The sequence below is a fragment of the Ruditapes philippinarum genome, unplaced genomic scaffold (assembly GCF_026571515.1).
Source record: "Ruditapes philippinarum isolate M1 unplaced genomic scaffold, ASM2657151v2 ctg2125_1_1_1_1, whole genome shotgun sequence".
In the NCBI taxonomy this organism is placed as follows: Eukaryota; Metazoa; Mollusca; class Bivalvia; order Venerida; family Veneridae; genus Ruditapes; species Ruditapes philippinarum.
In genome coordinates, this window is record NW_026856260.1 from 348,614 (window position 1) to 375,867 (window position 27,254).

General features: G+C 33.0%; 1 protein-coding gene across 1 annotated transcript in view; it reads left to right on the forward strand.

Moving 5' to 3' along the window:
• The window catches only part of LOC132746014 (uncharacterized), a 43,006-nt gene that overhangs the window by 6,912 nt on the left and 8,840 nt on the right, over window positions 1-27,254 (forward strand). The window contains exons 8-21 of the mRNA XM_060735062.1: window positions 2,896-3,011; window positions 3,232-3,436; window positions 3,907-3,972; window positions 4,610-4,764; window positions 5,626-5,796; window positions 6,397-6,555; window positions 7,206-7,290; window positions 7,948-8,138; window positions 8,971-9,057; window positions 9,710-9,883; window positions 10,524-10,642; window positions 11,665-11,799; window positions 12,196-12,277; window positions 13,535-13,654. Coding sequence (XP_060591045.1) covers window positions 2,896-3,011; window positions 3,232-3,436; window positions 3,907-3,972; window positions 4,610-4,764; window positions 5,626-5,796; window positions 6,397-6,555; window positions 7,206-7,290; window positions 7,948-8,138; window positions 8,971-9,057; window positions 9,710-9,883; window positions 10,524-10,642; window positions 11,665-11,799; window positions 12,196-12,277; window positions 13,535-13,654 — 1,865 coding nt within the window. The remainder of the gene's footprint in view (window positions 1-2,895; window positions 3,012-3,231; window positions 3,437-3,906; window positions 3,973-4,609; window positions 4,765-5,625; window positions 5,797-6,396; window positions 6,556-7,205; window positions 7,291-7,947; window positions 8,139-8,970; window positions 9,058-9,709; window positions 9,884-10,523; window positions 10,643-11,664; window positions 11,800-12,195; window positions 12,278-13,534; window positions 13,655-27,254) is intronic.

Here is a 27,254-nt window from a genome sequence, read left to right on the forward strand (position 1 = left end):
TAACCAGAGGTAAAAATAGAAAAACCTTGTTAACACTCTAGCAGTCAAATTTTTGCCTCAATCATCATCGAACATGGTCAGGATGCTTGTCTAGGTGATAGCTTGGATGAGTTTCAACATGGGTCATCTCGGATGAAAAACTAGGTCACAGGAGCTAAAAATAGAAAAATCTTGTTAACACTCTAGCAATCACATTTTTGACACAAGTGACATCAAACTTGATCAGGATGCTTGTCTAGGTACTTGCTTGGATGAGTTCGAACATGGGTCATCTTGGATGAAAAACTAGGTCACAGGAGCTAAAAATATAAAAAAATCTTGTTAACACTCTAGTGGTCACAATTTTGACTCAATTGTCATTAAACTTGGTCAGGAAACTTGTTAAGGTAATTGCTCGGATTAGTTCAAACATGGGTCATCTCGGATAAAAAACTAGGTCACAGGAGCTAAAAATAGAAAAATCTTGTTAACACTCTAGTGGCTACTGTTTTGATCCAAATATCCTGTAAATTGGTCTGAAAGTTTGTTTTGATGATTTCTAAGTCAAGTTCGAACATGGGTCATTTCAGATGAAAAACAAGGTCACACCGCCCAAATATAGAAAAACCTTGTTAACACTCTAGTGGTCACATTTTCGACTCAATTATCATCAAACTTGGTCAGGATACTTGTCTAGGTAATTGCTCGGATGAGTTCGAAATCGCATGTGAAACTAGGTCACCGGAGCTAAAAATAGAAAAATCTTGTTAACACTCTAGTTGCTACTGTTTTGATCCAAGTATCCTGGAAATTGGTCTGATAGTTTGTTTTGATGATTTCTAGGTCAAGTTTGAATTTGGGTCACCTGGGTAAAAAACTAGGTCACACTGCTCAAATATGGATAATCCTTGTTAACACTGTAGTGGTCACATTTTTGACTCACCTGTCATGAAACTTGGTCAGAATGCTTGTCTCAGTAATTGTTTGGATGAGTTTGATGGGTCAGGTGAGCGATCTAGGGCCATCATGGCCCTCTTGTTGTGGTAACTGATACTTTATTACATTTTAGCCCCTTTAGAATAATGGGATGTACTTTTATTTTAAGGTAGACTAATACTGCAAAATCATGATTATTCAAACTAATTTTCATGGATAGGTCAATCCAAGAATTTTAGATCTAAGAAATTTCATTTTGTCTTCTGTAAGATTATTTTGCATAACATTATTTACATTTTACCTGTTGGAAAAATAGAGTCCACAAATTTAAGAGGAAAAAAAAATGGAATATAATTCTACTGAAATATTACAGAATTAATTACAGTTTAATTACTTTAAACAATTTCAGTCAGACTCAAATATTACAGTTGAAAATGTAAAGTGCAGTTTTGGTTAATTCAGAAAAAAAAATAAAATGTACAAAAAAAATAGAATGTGCAAAGCCGTCATGAAATATTTGCGGTTTTATGTTGACATTTTTGCCAGCCTCGACTATCTCCTAGTACAAACTTACAAATGCCATAACACTGGCAATTACTGGATAAGGTTTTCTTTATTACTTGTCATGATATGTCATAAAAACAGAAAATATTTCCTCAGAAAAAAAAAGGAAGATTTTAAAAGTTCATATTGTTTACAGAGAATCTTCAGTTAATGTAGTTTATAATGTAGAAGTAAACAACTTTCATACATTCCATTTGTGGTTTGTCATATAATAAGTGACATTTCATCCTTTAAACCCACGCAATTTGTACTTTGAATTTTCTTCACTTTCTTTACAATTGAGTTTGAAAGCGTCTATTGTTCATTCGAGGTAATTGCATTATATAACAAGATATTGAAGTTGACCTTATTAAATTTGTGCATTGTTATTGCCTTGAATTGTACTTGCATATCTCCAAAACCTTTTCATTGTGACATTGATATTTCTTTGAATAATGTATAGTGACAGTATATTATGTTATTTATTTATTCGGACAATAATGATTTTATAAACATTATAAGCCTTAGCTCTTATACTAGATTTATATATTGTACCTTATATAATAAAGTTCTTTCTTTACTTTTATAAATGTCATTGGGCCTTTAAATAATATAAATTTCAGGATGCTGTCAGTAGTCTGACAAAAAAGTATAATGACTGCCTGAGTGGGCACTATTACACTTTCATCGGACTGCTAAAATTTAGTGGCGTACTATCATGACAAGATGCACATTATACTGCTGTTAATGAAACTTTTCTGTACATTTTATTTGGACTATATGTAATGTCTGTTTTCAAAACAGCTCTGACCATTTTGACAAAACAAAATGTGGTTAAATATAAGTAATAGCACATAATGCTTTGGACCTTATAGCATTTTATTGACTCCCTTCGCCTTTGGTGCCCTGAATGTTTGAGGGCTGATTTATCGGTCACTATAATGCTATGAGGCCCTCAGTATTGTGTATTATATGTTTAAATATTGGACTTGTCCTACTTCATTGCTGTGATTTAGCAGCCAAGAGTGTAGAGCTTGATTGGACTGTTTAGATGTGCAGGCTCGTTTTCACATACACTGGTAGTCTAGCATGCACAGATCAAAAGAGGGGCAGGGCTACGGGGGCATGACCCCCCCCCCCCCTTGGATTTCTGGATTTGGCTTGTTTAGGAAACATCTCTGAGATTTGGATATCAACTGAAGATTTTTTTGGAAATAGAAACATGCATAAACTAGTAAAAGGCAGCAAAAATTTGACTCGTGACCCCCTCCGGAAAACTACCAAAATGCCAAACCCCCTTTGAAATATCCATGTCAAAAGATACTGATCCCCACTGGTAAAAAATCTTTGATATGTTACAAATCACTGAAATCGAAATATGTTTTTTGTTTTTTTTATTTACTATACTTACTATATATACTGATTGTATGTTTACAGTTGTCAACAAAACATTAAAAGAAGACTTCCAGGTGTTTTCTGGACATGATGTGAAACCACATGTGATGAAAGTATACATGATGGCATATAGTGTGGATGCTCCTTTACTAAACCTGGTATGTTTTTGTTCTTATTTTATTTATTTTTTCAGTAAGACATTTTGAGATGTATTGTTTTAATTAAACTTATTTCAGCCTGCTAAGATTGTTAAGATGGTTAAAGGCACTTTTTATCTGTATTTCTTTTAAAACATTTAAATTTGATTAAAAAAATATGATGTTTTAAATCATTCTTAGCAAAGTGTATGTTTTATGCTCTGTATCATAAAAAAAACAGGAAACCTTTGAAACTTTACTACATGGCAACCAGAGTGATCCAGACTGGGAGTTCAAGCCTCTGTTGGTGTGTTTCTATGCACACTGGTCACATGATGTGTTTGGTTATCTGTACGCCTACAATATGACAGTTCAACAATATAAACAAGATGGTGCCAATCTTATATATGGACTGGTTGACCTGACGAAAGATTCTACAAAAAAATGTAAGCAAGAAGTCATTGAGTTAAATTAGATATTTTTTTTATAACCTGTACTTTCCTAAATGTGTGGAATGGACTAGCCCTGCTGTGATTTTGAAACTATCCATTGTTAAGTTAATTTACTTCAGTCTACAAGTTTGTTTGTTACGCAACAATGTAAAATCTGGTCATATTGAACAAATAAACAGGCGGCATGCCCTTGCTTTATACTGGTTGCATTGGATACTCATTTTTGCCGCAAGCATTCGGAGCATCCTGTTTAGTTACAAAATTGATGGTATATTATGTATTCACATCACAAAATAAAACTCCATTCTTTTTTATTACAGACTCTTTAAAATGAGCATCATAATTTTATTAAAATAATGTTTTTTTTCTATATCCAAACTTTTGTCAATATTGCCTTTAATGAATATGTATAAAATATTCTTTACCATTATGACAACTGGATTATGATATTAAATATTTTACAGTGATAAAGAGACATATAAAATCAGGTGCCATGAAGCAGATACCCTTTCTGTCTCTTATATACAAAGGTAGGTATGATACCATTCAGTGTTTTCGTTGTTCAAACCAACAGTTTGTCCGTTATACAATTAAACCCTGAATGTAACTGTATACAGGTCTGTTAGCATAAAGTCAAAGTCACCCTTCAAGATCAAAGTAAAACAAAGGCATTGGCTCTTGGCATTAATAATAATTTATTTTTTTTAGTAATTCAAAAGAGGTTACTTTAAGTTCAAGAAATGAAACATTTTTAAAATCACCGTCACTTATATATTGGATAATATAATTTGCTGCAACTTTTAGCAGAATATTTAATCTTCAAGGTATTTTTTGGTTTATTTTAAGCTGTCGAATTCCAGTAATCTTGCTGTTTTTAATTCTAAAACTTACTTAATTTGTGTAAATGGAGTTTCCCTGTATTTCATTTGGATCTGTCAGTTCACTCAGTTGTTATGTAAAGAGGATTTGCAAAATTGAATTACCAGTTGTTAAGCCAGATCAGGCTGCACTGGGTAATAAGCAGGATGGCCTTAGTTCCAACATCTTGATTTGATAGGCAAGTTGTCATTGCTATAAGAATTCTAAAACTGAGAGATATGTGCAATATAGACATACATTGTATATGTAAAAGTGCATTACAACTATATACATGTATATTGTTTACAGATTCTACTGGTGATTTGAAATCAAGATATCTTCACATTGGACGGCCTTACCCTTGGATGATGTACGAACCAATACTAAATCTAGACAGTGGCCTCCCACAGATGCTTGGTATTAAAGAGTATTCAGATCCTTGGGGAATATTGCCCTATGATCAGGTTAGTAAGATCTAGCTGGAGGTTATAAATATTTTTCTGAACTTTGTTTCAAATCTCAGGATTTTCATTGGTCAGAGTACATTCATTGATTGTTTCCGACCAATCATGTACATGTACAATGTACATGATATCTGAGTTTGAGAATAAAGAAATTCTTTATAACCTCAGACGCTGTTTTCATTCAGAATGAGGGCAGAAATGGGGAAAAAATCTTTGCCCAGTATAAGACCATGTTATAATTGTCAGATAAGTTTTTGGCCCTTACCTATCAAAGTTATTATAATGTGCTTGTAATGTTTTGGATTTTGTTCTGTCCATTGTTCATGTTAGCCATTTTAAGATCAAAAAGAAATGAACAATATCATATTGCTTTATTCACGGACATATATGTAAACACATATACAGTCCAGCAATTTTTGCCACTGAACTGATTACTAGAACAAAATGTTCTAGATCACTCAAAACTTTTGCCAACCTCTTACTAACAATAAGAATTAATCTCTCCAGACCATCAGTTGAAATAATAGTTTCTCTTTTTTGTCTCTTAACTGAGTTTTGTTATTTTGTTGTATTTTGCAATCTACAACAAATACATATAATCTCTGTTACCTCCCTTGAAAAGTCATTACTATAAAGAATATGCAAACTAAACATTAAGTTAAAATGTTTATCATGAGGGACATTGATACCTAGAATGGAAAATAAAGACAGACTCTTGTGTCAATATGTGGGATATGATTTTTGTTTTGAGAAAAGTAATGATGTTATTTTCAGTTTAGTTTTGTCAATTACCAGATCTTGTTGAAAAACCTATATCCGCAGGTATCTTATATCTATATTATAACATACTAATTGTTCCAGTATTCAAGCATAGAGGAAGGTCCATATGGAAGGATTTGTACATCCTGGTCACATAATATGACAGATAATACACCAGTGGTAAAGAAACCTGTTGTGAAAAAAATCAGAATTGTCAAAAAACAGGTAGTGATTAAAAAGAAGGAGCCAGTCAAGAAGTCTGTGCACGATTTGGTGAGTTTGACTGTGTTTGCTAACAATGATAAGATAATAATATTTTTATATTATTATTATCAAAGATCAGTGGCTTTATTTCAGATAATTTATTTATACATGTATTATTATTATTTACGTTTAATTGAAAAATAATTCAACAGATATAATAAGTTCTGATATTTCTATTCTTGCAGTGTAGTTGTTTTTCTTTAAAGGCACATTATGCCTCAGAAATAATTAAATTTTTACATTTTTAGAAAGGGCAAACATGAGTACATGTATTATAACATTTGAATGATGGTTTTAGAGCATGTAAGATGCTTGCTGCCTAAAGAATGGTGCACTTATATGACATAAAATTAGTTAAATGAAAATGAAGTAGTACATGTGTATTTTGACTTCCATAAAAAAAATCACTATACTTGTAACTGTACTAATTGCCAAAAGATATTTCAGATAATCTGCCAATGAGTAACTTTTTGTAAGCTATAGTATACAAAAAATAAAAAAGCTTTTCGGAAATAATTATAAAAGCATTTCTGAGGCATAATATGCCTTTAGAATTATGTAAATGAAGTTAAAAAAAAGGTAATAATTTTATCTGTCACTGTGATTAAGTTTGACACAGATGCACTGGAGAAGAAGTTGTCTGTACATGAGAATATACCACTGTTAACAAAAGATACATGGGTAGATGTTGTGGAGAAATCACATGCACCTAGACATATATTCTACAAATCTGGAAAGTGGGCTGGGGAAGTCACTAAAGTCTCTTTGGTAAGCTGCCTTCTTTATATTTCTTATAATAATTAGGACTTCTTTTGCTTAGAAACCCTTAACATTGCTGCATCAGGAAATGATTAGCCTTTACCCACTGCATAGAGCCAGATCAGCCTGCATATCTGTGAAGTCTGTCCATGCTCTATACTGATTATAGCTTAATTTTTTGTATCATTTTTTTTTTTAATTTTTTGTATTAAATTTTTTAATTTTTTTGTCAAGATACATTGTATTAAAATCCCTCACATTTTGAGTGGATTTTTCCAATATTCAAAGCTGAGCGGATTCAATACACAGAATTCAGCAGGTTAAGGTAAGAGTCACCTAGAACTAATGCATGTTGAGCCTCTTCAGTATACTTACAACAGTATAAGTTGTCATATGATCTGCTGATAAAAGCAAAAAAAATTTAAACAAAGTTTCAAAATATTTTTCTTTGTCATGAAGCAAAACTTTAAAAGTGTTTACACTTTTTATAACTTAATTGGTTGCTTCTTTGTTTTAAAATAATTTTTAGTAAAAAAAGATTATTTTTTCCTATATTAAGGTGACTTATAGGGTATCTGATACTTAATTTCTGAACAATATTTAATTAATTATGTTTTCCTATGTAAAATGACTTACAGAGAATCTTTTTACTATATCAGGTGGTGTTTATAATGGCTGACTGTGGGAATTGTCGTAGAAACAATCAGACATTCAGAGATATTCAAAAAGAGGTTGCTCATATAGGTATGTTGTAATACTCTGTCTATACTTATAATTGATAAATGGTCATCGATGATCTTGTTTGTGGTCATGTAATTAAGGTTGTGGTCGTGTGGTTAAGATCGCCAACTTCACCTGCCAGGGAGAGAGGTTGGTGGTTCTACTCGGGGTGCCCGCTTAATAAAAGATTATTTGATCTATGTTGATTTTTGCAGTTTTATTAATTAAATTTATTAATTTTACTAGAGTTTTTTTGCTTTGTCCTTTGACCATTTCAGTATGGTAACATTTTAATGAAATAGTTTGTTGCATAACCCTGAGAGTTTTTGTAAGACTTATGCTATAGATATAGTGGTGCTAGAACAGCCTGTACTTCTATGATGTAAGCTCTTTATTATCATCTTAATCTTTGAATCTTCAGTTGACATTTCCCAGTAAAAAGCAGGACAAATCCATTATTAAAGTTAATTACATGACTGAGGCATGTCACATGTTAAGATGTCTAGTGCTTCTGTTATTTAAACATGTAATTAATCTCCTTAAACATCATTGAAACTGTAATTTTCTTTATTCATCATAACTTAGTTTGCTTTATGTTAAGAGTTAAAAGTATTTAACATTATGTATTTAGTATTCTTGCTTGAAGTTTATCTTTAAATATAAAATATAATTTTCCGACAGATGGCGGGTCCATGTACTATATAAACTGTACAGCAGAACCTGTACTATGCCGTAACCATAATGTCCGAGGATTTCCAACTATAGCTGCATATAGAGGTCTTGGTTGGATGGACACATCTGAATGTTTGACCAAAAATAGCCAGAAACTATTCAAGAAACATGTTCGCATGGACTACCATGGTGTTATACGGGTATATAGATACATTTTATACATTTGAGCCGCGTCATGACAAAACCAACATAATGGGTTTGCAACCAGCATGGATCCAGACCAGCCTGTGCATCTGCGCATCCATGCTGTTTGCTATCGCTTTCTCTACTTGTTATAGAGTTTGTAAGCAAACAGCATGGATCCTGATCAGACTGCGCGGATGCGCAGGCTGGTCTGGATCCATGCTGGTCCCAAACCCATTATGTTGGTTTTGTCATGCCGCGGCTCATTTTATGATCAAATTTGATTATTTCAATGTGAAACAAAATCCTCTTCTGCCTGCTCAGTCATCTTCAAGTTTTAACAGTAACTGACACAAATAACTGAATTTTTTATCTTCATCTGTTTTATCATCGGTTTTAATTTGTCATTTGGAATACTTGTACCAATATTGATAACTTCATAATCTAGATTTGATTTTGCATTTGATATGACAGTATAGGTAAAATAGGAAGGTGGGATATACTTATTGGTGCCTGAAATAATAAAAGCAGACATGCAAGATCTTTCTCCTCTTATAAAGCTTGGAAGTCATCATATGTTGCTGAGTGGTTATGGTTGTTGACTTTAAACCACTTGCCCCTCACTACTGCAGGTTTGAATCCCATCTGGTTCTACTTACATTTGTATGTGCCGCTCATGCCTCAAATAATGCACCGAGGGGCACTTGATGTCTTCCTCCACCAGTAAAGCTGGAAAGTCACCATATAAGACACAAAACTAAACCAAAAAAAAAAAAAAGATAATAAATGAGAAAAAAAAACAACAACAAAATTTTATCTTGATATATGAATTGTGTTTTATATTGACAGGTGAAGCCTGTGTTAGAATGGTTTTCAAGAATAGCAGACAACTCTGTGATTAATGTTGACAAGAACCACCTGCCTTCATCATTCCAGGTATGTTGACAGCTGTCATAGTTTTGTTTATTGTGAGTAGCAGAATTATTTGTTCAAATCGTTAAATGGTGTTACAGTTCTGACTGAAGTCCTGACTTCATGATGACCTGATCTCCCTTGTGGATTAGGGGTTGCCTTAAAGAGTTAATGGTAAACCAAAATCATCTTTCTTTTTTGAGCACCATATGACCTTTATTGTGTTGGTGTGCCGTAAAACCAAACCAAACAAACAAAAAAAATTTTTTTTTTTCCAAACGCAGAATTATCTGGAAAGGCTTTCCATACATTTTCCAAATGCAGAATTATCTGGAAAGGCTTTCCATACATTTGTAATCATGAACTCAAATGTTTAAAGCATCAAAAAAATTACTTTTGTCAATGTGTATTTTTAACATTTTAACATTTTTTCTGTAAAAACTCTTGTGATTTCTTTTGTGTGCAACCTCTCCTACATTTGTTGAGGGATTTCAACTAAAATTTCACTGTCTGATTTTCATCAAGTACCCTTGCACATTTTATCTGGAGTTTTGTGATTTAATCATTGTTGGTTGAAATAAGACCTTTGTTATTTTTTCACATATGTGGTATTTGCAAAAAAACCTGGTTTTGCAACAATTTCTTATTATTTGATCTATTCATATTGTACATGTAGGAGAAAGATGTATGGCTGGTAGCCAGTGTAAGCCCAGCCACAGAGACAGAGTCAGGTACTTTCTGGAGATACTCATGCCTGAGACTGCTGTGTGAGCGGCTCTACAGTGTTGTCGACTGCTTCTCTATAAGATCTGGCATCTTGCCAGAAAATGCTGATGTCATTGTTACAAAGGTAAGAATAAAATACATCTCTTTTCGCTTTTTTGGATTTTTGTTACAAGATTTTATCATGTTGAAGAAGCTGAGCTGGCTTTTTGATGTTGAATCCATTTTATGGTTTGTCATATTGTCAATAAATATATCCCAAATTTTTTGTCACAGAAACTCTTATATATAGGTCAATGCAGGTTTTTAAAAGATGCTTGTATCCTTGTTTTGTAAAAATTAAATATTGCATGTTTGTACGTTGATTTCCATTGGATAATCATGATGTTTATATAATTTATGTACTGTAATATACAGAAAAATCGGCATTCCGCAGACAGAAAAATTACATGAAAAATCGGCATGCTGCAGACAGAAAAAATACATGAAAAATCGGCATGCCGCAGGCTATACTATAATCTATATACAAGTCTGTTGAAAATAAATGAAGTAATTTGTATTCTCCTATATTTAAGGAATTGTGCTGTGTTATAATTTCTTGACAGGTAACATGCTATGATGCTATATTTAAACAGTTCTTAGCAATATAACCCAAGCCCAGAGGTTTGGGTTATATAAGATACTTGATCATATAACCTTACAGTAAAATTATATATTTTTCCATTAATTACTACACTTTAATGATAACATAAATGTTACTATTTCAGTTGACATTGGAGAGAAGAGATAAGGTAAAAGCTGTGATTATGGAACACGGTGTTCCGTTACTTGATACAATGGAGAATCCGGATAATGAGTTACTACATAGATACCACAAAGCTCACACGTAATACATACTTTATCATTATTATGTCATTACTCTCAATTTACTTCCATGTTTAAATATGTCATTGTTCACAACTGTTCACTATCTAGGGGAGATGAAGTGTAAGTGGCCAGATTGCTTGATCGGTAGTGTCACAGAACAGTATCCCAAAGGTCCCAGGTTCGATTTCCTGCCAGGCCACACCCTGTGACATTTGCTCAATGTGGGGTTCAGAACTGTCCATTATCTAGTCTGAAAACTAACCATATTTAACCCTTTATGTGCTGAATTTTTGTAATGGACTAGCTCTGCTTTGTATGTAGAACAGTCCAGATTTCAATATAAAAGAATATAAAATGAGCTACCAATAGTATAGAATTCGTCGGGCAGCATAAATGTGCAGGCTAGCCTGGCTCTTTACTGATTGAGAAGGCTGATTACCGATTGGTAAATATGAGTGTGAAAGAAGTGTGAAATCTCATATAGGTATATCTGTTTATTTGACCACTTGGGAGTGGTAATAATGAAGATGAAACATTTACATGTGACTTTGACAAGATATTGTATTTCTCTGGTAAAAATAAAAGTACATCATCTTTAGTAACTACACAGATTAACGGCACACACACAATTCCCGCTGGTGATGAATAAAAATGTTTATACCAATGTGGTCACTAATGCGCCTATGGACACATTTTCATATGTTTGTTTTTTTATTATTTTTAGATGAAACTCATTATTATTTCAATAAAAACGATCTATTTTAAATTGTTTACAAAAATTACAAACGAAAGACAAAAATAAAATAGAACATGGAGATTATGAATTTTATCAAATTTAGATTTATTATCAATATGTGATTTTTTAAACCTGTTTCATTTTCATTACCTCAATGTAAGTTACATTAAACTACATGACTTAAGTAATAAGATTTGAGGCAGGCTGGGTAACTCTGCATTGATGTGATTATTTTGAAATCTTGTTACCTCCCTTTATTCATAAAAATAGGTTAGAACATAGCAAAAATTGTGTTGTATTTTCAGTTATAATATCAACTCTAATACAACCTGTGAGGAAGATGTAGCTGTGTGTACAGATGTTGTAACAGAGTTTATCCTGGACCACAGCAGAATGCCTGTTACACCACTATCTTCTGATATGTTCCATACTTCTACAAGGTCTGTGTTTGTAACTATAGTTGTTTTTTTACCAATTTAGTATAGTGTCACCTCAGTTTTCAAAGTGAAAGTTAAATTCTTTTAGATTTGATCTTTAGATAAATAGATATATAGCCTTAGCCTGCTGGCAAAAGCTGTTTCTACCAATGTGACCATTGCAGAATAGGATAAGTGTTCACAATTATGTGGTCTGCTCAGAGTTTGCACTGTTCACTATTCAGTCAGTACAAATCTTGAAATTTTCACTATAATGATAAATGGTCTTTTACACAGTTAGAGATGAAAAAGTCAATTTAAGAGAATAATTGGAATTTGGGGTAAAAGGGTTTAATTACGTGTATATGTCACATTTTGTCACATTTTAATTTTACTTAGTATACATGTGTATATTTTCAGTATGTTGAAGGAGGAAGAATTGCCTATTCTGATAGCTATGGCTAATACAGATAATCTTACATCATCTTCACCTTTTCTTCAGGTTAGTTTTTATATTTACATGTACTCAAAATCCAGTGAATGATGTAAGTAGTTTGTATGTACTTCAAAGATCAGTAAAGTTATCTGAGACTTCATCTAACATCTAACCTTTAGCCTGCAGTCTGTAACTGATTCTACACATGCAACCAGTGCAGACCAAAGTGAGCGCCCCCACCCCCATCCCCCCCCCCCAAAAAAAAAAACAACAATATAAAAACTATAACTGATTTTGACCAGATTGATAGATGGGCAAGTGCATTTCAGATATTTAGCATGCAAAGGGTCAAAGATCAGGTACATGAATGTCAAAAAAATGATTTTTAAGATTATAGATAACATATATGTAAACATTGCTGTGTCCTCATGGATAAGGAAAGTGCCATTCAACTCTGGGATTATGAGTTTGAGCCCCACTGGGGTCATGACCATGTTCATGTTATACCAGTAATGGTAAGGTCCAGGATCTGGACTGAAAGTGGTTCAAACTTTCTGTAAATTCGAGCAAAAATTTATGTTTTATCTAAACTAATATAACATTTTGTAGGAAATGGTCAAGACTGAAGACTGTTTACCATGACTCCCAATCATGTATTAAAAAATATATAATTGGTTAAGGAAAGAAGCAAGAATTTTCTTTCACTCCAACATTTGAAGCTGTATGATTAAAATATCCAAATTATTGTGCTAAAATGCATTAACGAGACATCAAGTTATGTGTCAGACTTTGTTGAGGTTTTTTCTTAAAGATTTATGTACCCCTCATAAAACATTCTCTCAATATAGGATCCACCCTTTTTTAATGTCCACCTGAGAAACACTACTTGATAATCATATAAAGATTTTAAAGATTTAAAATAAATCACATGCTCAACATTTTATATCTGAGAATTTGCAATAACTTCACACTATCATGCAAATATGAAAATAAAGCCTGTCTAATTTCACAAACATTATGTTTAAAGAAAAGAATAAAAAATAATAATTTGCGATGCATTTTGTATTGAAACTGAATTTTTGGGTCAAATATTCCTCAAGGTAAACTATTGTTTGCTTGATACCTTAAACAGTAATTACAATTTTTGTATAATTATGCAATTTGTATGAAAATTTAACCACTTTGAATATATATATCATGGACATTATCAAAATTCCAAAGAATTTGTTATGAAGAAAAATTATATAATAAGATATGTATAGATCTGCTGTGAAGCGTCATTTTGCATTTAATTATAATTACAAGACGGCTATATGTTTTCAGGATCTGACAGCTGTAGCATATGAATTATATAATGAGATTATGGTGATGACCCTGGATGCAGAGAAATACCCAAATGGGCCTCGAAATTTGTGCCAGCTCTTTACAGCCATACCAGAACATGTAAGTCTAAAATATTTTTTTTTTGGGGCTGTTTTTTTTATTTAAGTTATATTGATCCAGGGATGCAGAGAAATATTTTAAATGGGCCTCAAAGTTTGTTCCTGCTCTTTACAACCATACAAGAACATGTAAGACTAAAATATTTGTTTGTTTGTTTTTTGTTCTTTTTTTGGTGGGGGGGGGGCTGAAGTGATTTGATAATTTCATACTGTTTAAAGCTTGGTGAGTCTCCAGCTCTTGTGGTAAATGACAAGCACTTTAGGGTATCAATGCATTATTAAGTGCAAGTTGGCACAGCTTTAGAACTACCAACTATCCTCAGTGACCAAGTGATTAAGGTTGCAGACCAATCTACTTGTCCATCATTTCTGTGGGTTTAAATCTCCACAGGAAGGTTGGTGGTTCTACATAGGTGCCTGCATATGCCTGAAATAAGCCTGAGCTCTACTTCCTCTTGTAAAGCTGCATTCTGATCTGAACAGTGCTGATGTGATTTAAAATTCAGTCAAACAAACCTTCTTGAATCTAGCTACTTAACTTCCACTCATGAAAGAACCCAACACTTTTTGCTGCGCTTAGACCCAGAGCAGTAAGGGCTTTGCAATTGAAAAGACAATGTCCATATTCCATAACCATTCAACCATGTAGGTTCCATGTTTGTCATTTAGTAGATTCTTTATTTCCTCAGGTTTTGAGATATTAAGGAAATTTATTTTCATGTCAAAATCTGCTGTTATAGTTATAATAATTAGCATTAATGATTGTTTTCCTGACATTTGACATTTTAAAACATGTTATATGATAATTATGAAATAATGATATTTTGTCAGAGGGTCACACGGAAATCATAATCTAAACCATACTTAATTGCAGCATTAAAATTGCACTTTTGAGTTCAGTGTCTCCTGTGAAATAAACTTTAATGAAATAATTTTGGCTTTAATATCAATTATACAAATGTATTCACAAATATAAGCTTGTTTTCTACCTTTACACTCCCGGATCCCGTAGTGATTAGAGGGTGCCTTTGCCCACAGTATAATGCCAGGCCAGTCTAAACATCTGTGCAGTCAGACCAGGGTCTATATTATTGGCTGACTTATAACTTTTCATTTAAATATCGCAAGAGTTGATAATGAACAGTTCTAAAAATGAAATGGGTAGTTTAGAATAATTAGAAGGGGAAATAGAAGTATTTTTCGCCCCGATACATCTATCAGGGAAAATCATTTTCCATACATGTGAACTCTCCCACTTTTAGCGGGAGACTCCCACTTTCTACAGCCATATTTTCAAAGATTTTTCTGAAAATAAGGGGTATTTTCACAAATAAAAGAAATCTCCCTATTTTTGATGTCAGAACTTCCTTCTTTGTTTATTTCAAATTCCAAAATCTCCCTCTTTTGAAGAAAAATCTCCCACTTGATCATTGAAAAAAGTTCACATGTATGATTTTCACCCTCCCTCTGTTTTTCTGGGAACAACATTCAGGCCAAATATTCATTCTACTGGCTAAGTGTAACATAGACAACTCATTATTGCAACTAGTAAGCATAACTTATACTTATTGTGTTTCTTTCTCTCTTCAGTATATATTGATATTTTTCCCCAAAGTTCATTTATTTCACACTACCAAATCAAAGCCACATTGTACTCTGCATCATTTTCATTTTCTTAACCCCCAAAAAAATCATAATTATAAAATTTATATTTTACTTTAAGTAGTTTTATCAAAATGTTAAAAATTGGTTGTGTGAAATTAAGAATTGATTAAGAAGTCCATATATATTGTCGAAAACACATATTTTATTGGACTCATGCACAGCAGCAAAAACTATATTGGACTCAGCTAACACCTTGTCCAATATAAGTTGAGAGCTGAGTTCTGGTCCAATAAAATTCAGTATTGTAGTCAAGACTATTTAATAACAACATATATTTATTAAGAACTAGGTGAATTTTGTATGTCAATCAAAATAGGGTCAAAAGAATTTTTCACAATGTCTGCTTACAGATATATTGTAAAAATAGGTTATCTGAGGCCCATTTTAAACAACTTCATTCTAGTGATACCTATTTACAAAATTTATAATTCATAAGCATTATAATTAGATGTGTTTAAATCTTATTTAAACTCTTCTTAAATACCTCTTAATCTTTGAGTCAAGACAAACAGACCATTTGTTTGGTTTATGTAAGATAAATGAAAGTGATTTTACTTCAGTAAGGTACTTAAAGAGAGAGTGACTCTTTTAAACTCTTAGCCGGCTGTCGGCAATAGATTCTACCCATGCGACAAGTGCAGACCAAAATCAGCCAGCATATCAGTGCCGTCTGCACTGTTTGCTATTCAGTCAGTACTTATTTTGATATTTTTTCTACAAATAACGAATAATTTAGTAGTGTAAGGGTCAAGGCTGGATACAAAGCTGGGGTGGGAGAGGAGGTGGTTGTTGTGGGGGAGACTATTTGGTACATTGTTATCTAAGAATAGGCTCCAATTTTTATCATTGTTAGTGCAAGTTTGTTTTGCAAGTTCTTGGTAGTGAACATAAAAATCAGAAAAAAATGATATAACTGAAGTTGTATAAGGATATGTGTCATAATTTTATTGTAGAATTGACAAGTCTTTTATGTTTGTTGAGTCAGCTTGTGGTTAATAAACAAAGTTTTACATTACTGTAATTTGGTAAAGAAATGGTGTAACTAAATGTTCAATAGATGCAGAATCATCTGTCCGTTCAGACAGTCTGTCTGTACTTGCTTGTAATAGACTGCATCTTGTATTGTTTTATTGCAAATGTTTTTTTATAATCTGTATGTCTCAAAATTAATGTTGACAATGTATCAAGGATAAGACCCACATTTAAAACAAGGTCAAGGTTACATTAAGTAATTAAAAGTCTGAAAAGTAGTGCTTTGATTATGGTTTGCAGATTTTTCGTTTAATTTTTTATTATTTATTAATGTTTGATTGTGAAACAAGTTCTTGTCACTTATATTAATCATATTCAAGTTGGCTTCCTGGAACTGACCAGTACTAGTGGTTTACAAGAAAACGTCATGACCTACCATTGTGTTTATAAAACAAAAAATCAAATTTGATTCAAAAGAGTGCTTAATGTTATACCATTTTATCATGCATTGTATTATTTAACTGTTGACTTTTGTCATGATGCTGTAATCAAATTTGGAACTGCCCATTATAATGTTTTGGTACTGTGCCCTGTCCTGTTCAGTGTCCTGCTGGGCTTCTTACCGGTAGTTCGTGTTTTGGGTGTTGCGGGGTTGCATTCATTGAATGCCGCCCTTCCTTAATGATCTTTTTTTTATATTTTGATATCAAAATTAAAGAATAAAGCAGTCAACCGAATCAAAGATTGATTTGCAGATTTTTAATTGGTCTGGCAACAACCTGTTGGGATAGATAAAAAAAAATTGTCTTGCAAGTTTATAGATACATTTTTAATATTATAAAGCAAAGGATAGTTGCTTATGTTCATCTTCAGATTGCGGTGTAAATTCAACAGTTTTTTGACCACTTTTGTTTTAGACAGTGTAAAATGCGGGGTGTTTATGATTAAATATTTGTGTAGGACGCATTTTATTAGCAAGTTGCGGTTAAAGTGAGTAGTTTTCAATTTCAGCCAAAACAAACATAAAAAAATGGTATTTTATGTAATTTTTACAATTTCAAAACGACAAAATTGAAATTACTCTACAGGAGTGTTATCTCATGGTCAGAGGCAAAAATAATTTCCGATCGAAATTAATCAAAAGAGCTCATTTTGTGTCTTAGATGTAGTTGGTTACTTTGATATTGATAATATCATTTATATCTACTTTGAGTGAAGTATATTAGTCTTAAAGTAATAGATTTGTTTGGTCATTTCTAGTCCTCTAATGTAACTATTCGTCTATCTGATTTCATGACTTAAGTGTTAAACATACAATTTCGTCTGTGATAACTTACCTTGGACCGCAAACATTTCTCCTAATCTTTTCATAAAGTACAAAGCTTGACTTGCGGTAGATTCTCTCCATCGCAACTACAGGCCTCATTTAAAAATATGTTTCAATGTTTGTTAGCAACAAATGTTGTTGTAGTATTAATGTGCGCGACGTCTTGTCTGACGAGGTGAGTTTTAACAATGTCTCCCCCGCACATCAATAGATAGTGGCATCGTAATGACATCATATCAGGTCATAGAAGGTCAAAGAAATGTTGTTCATTACATTCTCATTGCTATATATGGTAAAAAAATGTCATAAAAAATCTTAGCTGGGTAATAAATTTTGTAAAATTGTAGCGGTGTTTCATAATCATAAAAAGTCGGGCATTGCTAGGTCACAAAAAACAAATTTAGACTGGTTTAAACAAGAGAGATATAGGGGGGAGGGGGTCAAAGATCATTTGTTACAAAAATTATTAGTTGCAATACATTAATCATTAGTGTCCTAAATTTGTAAAATGGACTTTCCCTGAATCGAAATTGGAATAATCTATTTTTAGAATTCGAATAGTGTGCACTTTAATGGTCAAGGAACTCCATTCAGGTCCAAGAACCTAAAAACATAAAATTTGAATTCTTTAAATAGATCAGCTTTGACACTTAAAACAGAAAGATATGCAAAAGATAATCAAGAAATAATAGCCAGAAATAAATTGAAAATTGTATTTTTGTGATATTCTTAGCCCAATTTGAATGAAAAGGGTTGCAAAGCTTACCAAATTTGGATAATTTTTCACAATTAGAATAATTATTCTAGAAGAACGGATTGAACTAATGGACACAATTTATTGGTCCAGACCTACATCAAATGAAATGGTTAAAACTTTTAATATTTGAAAAGTAAGCATATATCATGTTGCAGGCAAATATTTGCATATTTCAATGGTAAAAACTTTTCATTGTAGCTCCTTAATTACCTGTCCCCTTTATTTTTGAAGAAATGTTTCTATGTGGAAATATTTATATGAAAATATGCAGTAACATAGTCTCAATTTAACAAATATAATGGAAAAAGTAAAGTATACATTATACATGAGCTACATTAGAAAAATATGTACAGAATCAGAAAATTTTACAGAAAATATTGCAGAAAATATTGCAGAGAAAAAGGTATATGTTTATTATTGAATATATAATTAAAAATTAGCAAAATGTTGATGACCCAAATGTCATGTGATCACCCACCATGATTCTGTGTGTTGGACTTTATGTACATGTATAAATTATACAGTGCCAATAGGTTAAATATATGTACCTGTAGGTACATTTTGTATTTACGTAGTTTTGTCAAATATATTCATTTTCATTTGCACTATTCTGCCTGTTGTCACTCTGTATACATGTATATGATGTACTGTATGTGTCGTGCAATTCAATATGTAATAGTAAAGTACTTTAACTTGTTTCCAATCTTCTGTATGCTTGTAGATAGCACCTTGATTCCCTATAATTAATTAAAGTCAGGTCAGCAACACAACACTGGAGGGTTTACTTTTATTATGTACTTTTTCTTTTAAAGTATCACATTTTCTGGAATAATTCATACTTAAAATGACACTGAAATTACCCAGTTTATGTAATAATATACATGCATCTATATGTAATTACTTCAGAATCTGAGACAGAAATATGAGGTTGCTGTTCACAAGTTATGTAACCTTGAATATGTTTAGCTTACTTTATGTTCTAGAATATTGAAGCAGGTTTTAATCAATTTTTTTTTCTCATTTTTATTTTAAGTCTTCATTAACCTGCAGATGGATTTGCCCTACTTTGAAATTGAAACAATCCATACAAGGTTTAATGAAGGCAAAAATTATGCTACCTAACAGTGTAGAGCCTGATGTCCAAAAGCCTAAAAACATAAAATTTGAATTTCTTACATAGATCAACTGGGGCACTTAGAACAGAAAGATATGCAAAAGATAATTAAGATAAAAAAAAACTCAGAAATAACTCGAAAACTGTATTTTTGTGCTATTCTTAGCTCATTTTTTCACAATTAGAATAATAATTTTTTTTTAAAACGGAGTGATTGATCTGAAATTTTTTCTCTAGGCCTACATCAAATTGAATGTTAATCTAGAAAAATTATTTTCAAGTCCTGTCATGTCAAAGAAATCTCAGTGGAGTCCATTTCAGAACGTAGGCTGGCCTGGCTCTGTATTGGTAGCAGTGGCCAGTCACTTTCGGTTCCAGCAAGTTAAGAGTTAAATTGGCATATTTAATTAAGTGTGGAATTAATCCCATTTTATTTTTATGCCCCCACAGAGTGGGAGCATATAGCGTTGCACTTGTCCGTCCGTCTGTTCGTCTGTCCGTACGTCTGTCCGAGCCAACATTTGATTACTGTATGTGTATTTAAATTCGCGGAAGCAAATTTTCGCGGAAAGGTCCACTTTGGGGGTCTATACAAATATTCCCGCTATTTTGAATTAGCGGATGTGACTGACGAAAATTATAAATTCAAGTAGATCACTCAGATTAAAAAAGGTAAAATTACTGTTATCATCGTGGGAATTCACAGTTATTTTCAATACCAGGTGTCAAACAATACGTTATTGTACAGAAAAAATATATTGTCTAGCGGACAGATTATAGCAAACAAAAGAATGCCCGTTAACGTACATAATTTTTCACAGTTTGCGTCATCATAAACGTCTTGACATCTGATCAGATCATGTTTTGGTTTTTCTGAACAAACTATTAAAAAACAACACATACATAAACGATTTTAAATGATGAATAACTTTGAAAACAAATCACAATTACTCAGTAAATATTTAAATAAAAAGTCTAAAAGCATATCACACGCTGATGTACATTGTTTTATAGAAGCGCAAAAATATGACTATTAAGAAATTATTGGTGTAGAAATATTAGCTTTAAACAAGAATTCGCGGATCTAATGTCACCGCGAAGATCGCGAAAATTTGAAGCCCGCGAATATTTCTACACAATACAGTATTATGAGCTTCATTCCGTAGTTAAATAAAGAACCTAAACTCATAAAATTCAAATTAAGAGCTATTTTTTTTAGTTTTATGAGCTTATTTTGCTTATGGACGTTGGTCCAGGTGGTGTTTATGAGCTCATTTGCCTCATAAACATCAAATTTTGGTACGTCCGTCCGTCTGTCCGTACGTCCCAAAATCTTGTGAACGCAACTCCTCTTAAACCGGATGGCAGATTTTGCTTAAACTTCCAGGGATGAACAACCTTAATGTGTAGATGGTAGTAAAGGAAGGAATTTTTGCTGCGACCAAATTTAACAGAATTATGGCCCATTGTTGATTTTTTTCACTATATACTATGTAGAAATTTTGTGAATGCAACTCCTCTTAAACCAGATGGCAGAATTTGCTTAAACTTCCAGGGATGAACTGCCCTAATGTGTAGATGGTAGTAAATGAAGGAATTTTCGCTGCGACCAAATTTAACAGAATTTTGGCCCTTTGTTGATTTTTTATGCCCCCGCCATATAATGGCAGGGGCATATAGTGTTACCCTGTTCCGTCATTCCGTCATTCCGTCCTTCCGTCATCATCAGTTTCCGTTCATTATCTTAATAACCCTTGCATATATTGAACTCAAATTTGACATATGGATATGTCATGAGAAAATACAGGTCAAGTTCGAAATTGGTCATGGTTCGATGATTTTTGGCAGAGTTATGCCCCTTTTACATTGAAAATAATATGAAATTTTCAGTTTCCGTTCATTATCTCCCAAACGGTTCAAAACATTCAATTCAAAATTGACATATGGATATGTCATGAGAAAATACAGGTCAAGTTCGAAATTGGTCATGGTTCGATGATTTTTGGCAGAGTTATGCCCCTTTTACTTTGAAAATAATATGAAATTTTCAGTTTCCGTTCATTATCTCCCCAACGGTACAACACATCCAACTCAAACTTGACATATTGATATGTCATGAGAAAATACAGGTCAAGTTCAAATTTGGTCATGGTTCGATGATTTTTGGCAGAGTTATGCCCCTTTTACTTTGAAAATAATATGAAATTTTCAGTTTCCATTCATTAACTCCCTAATCATGGTACAACACATTCAACTCAAACTTGACATATGGATACGTCAAAGGAATGCGCAGGTCAAGTTCAAATTTGGTCATGGTTTAATGATTTTTGGCAGAGATATGCCTCTTTGACTTTGAAAATGATAGGAAATTTTCAGTTTCCGTTCATTATCTCCCCAATCGTACAACACATTTAGCTCAAACTTGACATATCGATACGTCAAAGGAATGCGCAGGCCAAGTTCAAATTTGGTCATGGTTCGATGATTTTTGGCAGAGTTATGCCCCTTTTACTTTGAAAATAATATGAAATTTTCAGTTTCTGTTTATTATCTCCCAACAGTATTAAACATTCAACTCAAATTTGACATATTGATACGTCAAAGGAATGTGCAGGTCAATTTCAAATTTGGTCATGGTTCGATGATTTTTGGCAGAGTTATGCCCCTTTCACTTTAAAAATAATATGAAATTTTCAGTTTCCATTTATTATCTCCCAAACAATATTACACATTCAACTCAAATTTGACATATGGATATGTTTTTGGAATGCCCAGGCCAAGTTCGAATCTGGTCATGGTTCAATGATTTTTGGCAGAGTAATGCCCCTTTCACTTTGAAAATGATATGAAATTTACAGTTTCTGTTCATTATCAACCCAACAGTGTTACATATTCAACTCAAAATTGACATATGGATATGTCAAAGGAATGCGCAGGTCAAGTTGGAATTTGGTCATGGTTCGATGATTTTTTGGCAGAGTTATGTCCCTTTCACTTTGAAAATGATATAGATACATCTTAGGAATAAGCCATTTAAGTTTGAATTTGGTTGTGGTTCAATGATTTTAGACAAACTTATCTTTCCTGAATGTTGGAAAAATTTTGAACTTTCAGTTTCAGCACTCATACTTTTGTGGAAATGTATATAGCCATTATGTTGGCTACAAATATGCAATATGCTATTTTTAAAAGGTTAAGACTGAATAATTTCAGTGCCTTGAACATTGTATAAAAATGGTTAAGACTGAATAATTTCAGTGCCTTGAACATTGTATAAAAATGGTTTGTGTTAACATTGAAAAGTTTTAAGGGCTTTGAACTTAGAATGAAAAAAATAATTTGTGCAAACAAATTTGGAACTAAATATTATAACATTTGAAATTTTGGCTGCATGCGGGGGCATCCGTGGCATGATGACACATTTCTAGTTTCACTATATACTATGTAGAAATTTTGTGAATGCAACTCCTCTTAAACCGGATGGCAGAATTTGCTTAAACTTCCAGGGATGAACAACCTTAATGTGTAGATGGTAGTAAAGGAAGGAATTTTTGCTGCGACCAAATTTAACAGAATTATGGCCCTTTGTTACTTGTGGTACATGTAGTCCAAAAAACATTTGACCTAGAGTCATAAGATTGACAGAACAGTGGCGTGTGGGGGCATCCGTGTCCTATGGACACATTTCTAGTTCACTAGAGTGTCGTTGAGAAGATCATAAGATTGGAATTGTGGCAGTTAAGGCAAAAAATAACACCTTTATGGTGATACAGGTTGAGGCATCAGAATTACAGTCACCATTTACACCCTGTGTTATTGTAAATGGAAACTTAATAGGTTCGAATTTCTGGAGTGAATGCATTTCTTAGCTCCAACAGGCCCTTTCTTCAGGTCTTATATGCAAACACATGCTTGACATTTCAAGAGATTTGAAAAAAAAAAATAGGATTTCTGAGGCATACTTAAATAGCAGTAACATAACTTATGTCATTTCTTTACCTTGACCCTATTGAATTTTTTAAATGGACTTGTTCAGTTTTGAGAATGGAACAGACCATTATTAGTTCATAGGGTTTCTGTATTCGCAGCTGGAAGTATATATAGTGTGTGTTGTATATTCTTTTCAACAATGAACAAAAACTTTTATTGAAACTATCATTTTATAGCATGATTCCACTATAATGAGATTAGAATTTTAAAATTGACTGTTGAGTGGATGCACAGTATTGGTGTGCAAGCCTGGCATGCTCTGTCATGGTTGCATAATACATTTATGTTTTGCCACTAGGTCTCAAACTTGATGATGTCATTAAGTTAATGAATTGAAGTTGAACAAAGTTCAGAATGTCAACAAGCTATGTTAAAACTTCAGTTAAAGTTTTTTAGTTTTTTTTACGAAGATTTATAAAAACATTTTCCGTATATTTCTTTTCTCTTCATTTTCTGTTATAAATGACTTATATTAAGATGTGTCAAAACAGTAAGTTAAGCAAATCTATTTTTCAGACAGACATTACATCAAATTCAAGACCTATTGTGTGATATACTAAGAAAAAAAATGTAATGTTCTTGATATTGTTTTTGTAAATTAGTACTCTGTCACGTTAAAACTGCATAAAAAAACGTTAATGATTTGTAAACATTTGTTTTCACAGGTGTTTGCGTTAACTCATTGTTACATAAACCCTGTGGCACATTCGGCTAATTGATATCCGAGAATTAATGGACTTATCACTCATAAAAACTATGAGTTTTTCTTTCTTTACAGATTTTTGCCCCACCATCACCTAGTGCAATAAAAATGTATCTCTTTTTTGTTTTAATTTAGGGTTCGTATTGGTACATAAATTATTTTTTTCAGATTTGATGTCGGCACAGTTTTAGCTTGCCCTCTTTCTTCCTTCCTTTATTGCTGTCCCTCGTGTCTGTGTCACTGTCTGCAGATTTGTATATCTCTTTCTACAATCATTATACAAATTAAGCAGTTAAAATGTAGTTGTTAGAGAAAGAGAGAAAGATAATGAATATTGAAATTTGGGAGTGTTTTTTGGTGTGTGTTTTTTTCGTCATGCTGACAATTAAAAGGTTAGATGGCAACTTTCCAGCCCTTCTGGTTGAGTGCTCCTCTGTGTATTGCTGGAAAGCTCCCTAACATGAAAGAATCCAAAGGTCCATGGTGGTCAATGACTTTAACCACTCATCCATGATTTAACTTGATGAAAATCTGTCATTTGAATACAAGTGTACTATAAGTTCAGTTGAAATTTTATGGTGGTGTAATGCCTCTTTTTACAAAGTTTTTTATCATCGTATCTAAATGCCGATATTCTGTACTCAATAGTGTCTCTTAGTTTAAGTATTTCAATATTGCAATCATTACTTTATAATGCTACATATTTGAAATAGCCTTGTTCAGTTTCCAATTTGGACAGAACAATTCATTATTTTATAGGGTAGATTCCAAGATAAGTACTGACTAAGGATGCGAAAAGTTCAGACCATGATCAGATACCGCAGATGTGCTGCCTGATCTTGTTGAATGCTCAGCACTGGTTGCAAGGGTAGATTCTTTTGCTTTCGACCAGCAGGCTTAGAGTCAGCTCAAATAATGGGCAGTTCCGATGATTCAGAGCAGAGTAGTCAGCTAAATCACAATGGGTGGTGGTAAAGGTTAAAACCATAAATTGTGGAGGCATTGTGTCATATAGTATTAAAGGGAGCTAAATCAAGCATGTACTGTCACAAAATGATGTACCATTACTTAGTAAGGGCAATGTAAGTAAAATCTTAACGGATTACATACAGCTAGGTAAAGGCTGACTCTTCTTTCATCTATGAATTTATTATCATAGTAACACGGTCTCATCAAAAGAGTATTGTGTTTATTTAATGAAATCGTCTTTTAAAAATGACATGTCCATTTAACATTTACAAAAAAGAAGTCAGGGTTATTTAAATGAAACACTAGTAAATTTTACCACCTGTGATTATTTAATATGCTAATGATTTTTTGTCCCTCTGAAATCAAACTATGATCTAATGAATTAATTTATTAAGGTTGTAATTTATTTATCTTGTCAGGAGTCTTTTTTGTTTTGATGGCTTGAAAGTCACTCCAACACTTGTTACATTGACTGCTTCCTATTTTCTCTGATATACAAAGACCACCAAGTGTATTATTTTAGGCAAAAGAGGATAGAATGGAAGAAAAGTTTTTCTTAAAGAATTAAAGAATTATTCAGAGATAATCTATGCAGAGTAAGATTTTAACACTGCAAGTGATCTTAACCTCTAGATTTGATGGCCTAATTGATGAAGAAATATACTCTGAAATAGATTGAAATGCACTTTATGGACTTTATGGAGGGGGATATAGTTTTGGTGTTGTCCGTCCGTCCGTCCATCCGAATTTCGTTTCCGGAGTAGTTCTCTTCAACTACTGGCTGGAATGCAACGAAACTATGGGAATCATCAATATCAAGAGGAGATGCGAATATCGTCGGCTTGTTCCGGTCAGACCCTTTAACTCAGAGTTATGGCCCTTGATAAGTTATGCAGTATGCATAGAGTAAAAATTGTTTCCGCACTACTTCTCTGCAACTACTGGCTGGAATTCAACGAAACTTTATGGGAACCTTCAATACCAAGAGGAGATGCGCATATCGTCGGCTTGTTCCGGTCAGACACTTAAACTCAGGGTTATGGCCCTTGATTAGTTATGCAGTATGCATATGGAGTAAAAATCGTTTCCGGAGTAGTTCTCTGCAACTACTGGCTGGAATTCAATGAAACTTTATGGGAACCTTCAATACCAAGATGAGATGCGCATATAGTTGCCTTGTTCCGGTCAGACACTTTAACCCAGAGTTATGGCCCTTGATAAGTTATGCAGTATGCATATGGAGTAAAAATCATTTCCGCTCTACTTCTCTTCAACTACTTGCTGGAATTCAACAAAACTTTATGGGAATCTTCAATACCAAGAGGAGATGCGCATATCGTTGCTTTGTTCCGGTCAGACACTTTAACTCAGAGTTATGGCCCATGATTAGTTATGCAGTATGCATATAGAGAAAAAATTGTTTCCGCGCTACTTTTCTGCATCTACCGGCTGGAATTCAATGAAACTTTATGGGAACCTTCAATACCAAGATGAGATGCGCATATAGTTGCCTTGTTCCGGTCAGACACTTTAACTCAGAGTTATGGCCCTTGATTAGTTATGCAGTATCCATATAGAAAAATATTTGTTTCCTCATTACTTCTCTGCAACTACTGGCTGGAATTCAATGAAACTTTATTTGAACCTTCAATACGAAGAGGACATGCGCATATTGTAGCCTTGTTCAGGTCAAACATTTTAACTTAGAGTTATGACCCTTGATAACTTAGGCAGTATACAACCAGAGCAATAATTGTTTCCGTGCTATTTCTCTGTAACTACTGGCTGGAATTCAATGAAACTTTATGGGATACTAAGAGGAGATGTGCATATAGTCGCCTTGTTCCAGTCAGATACTTATAACTCAGATTTATGGCCCTTGATTAGTTATGTAGTATGCATACATCTCATTAGCATTTCCAGATATTACTATTTAACACAAAGTTATGGCTCTGTTATTTCCCTGAATATTTATCAGGTTCAAAGAATATTACTGTTTATGCCATGATAAATATATTAATAAAGCCTTATGTCTTCAGTTGTTGTGTTAATAATAACCAGTACTCAGCGGGGGATATAAATTCAACGAACTTGCTCGTTTTAT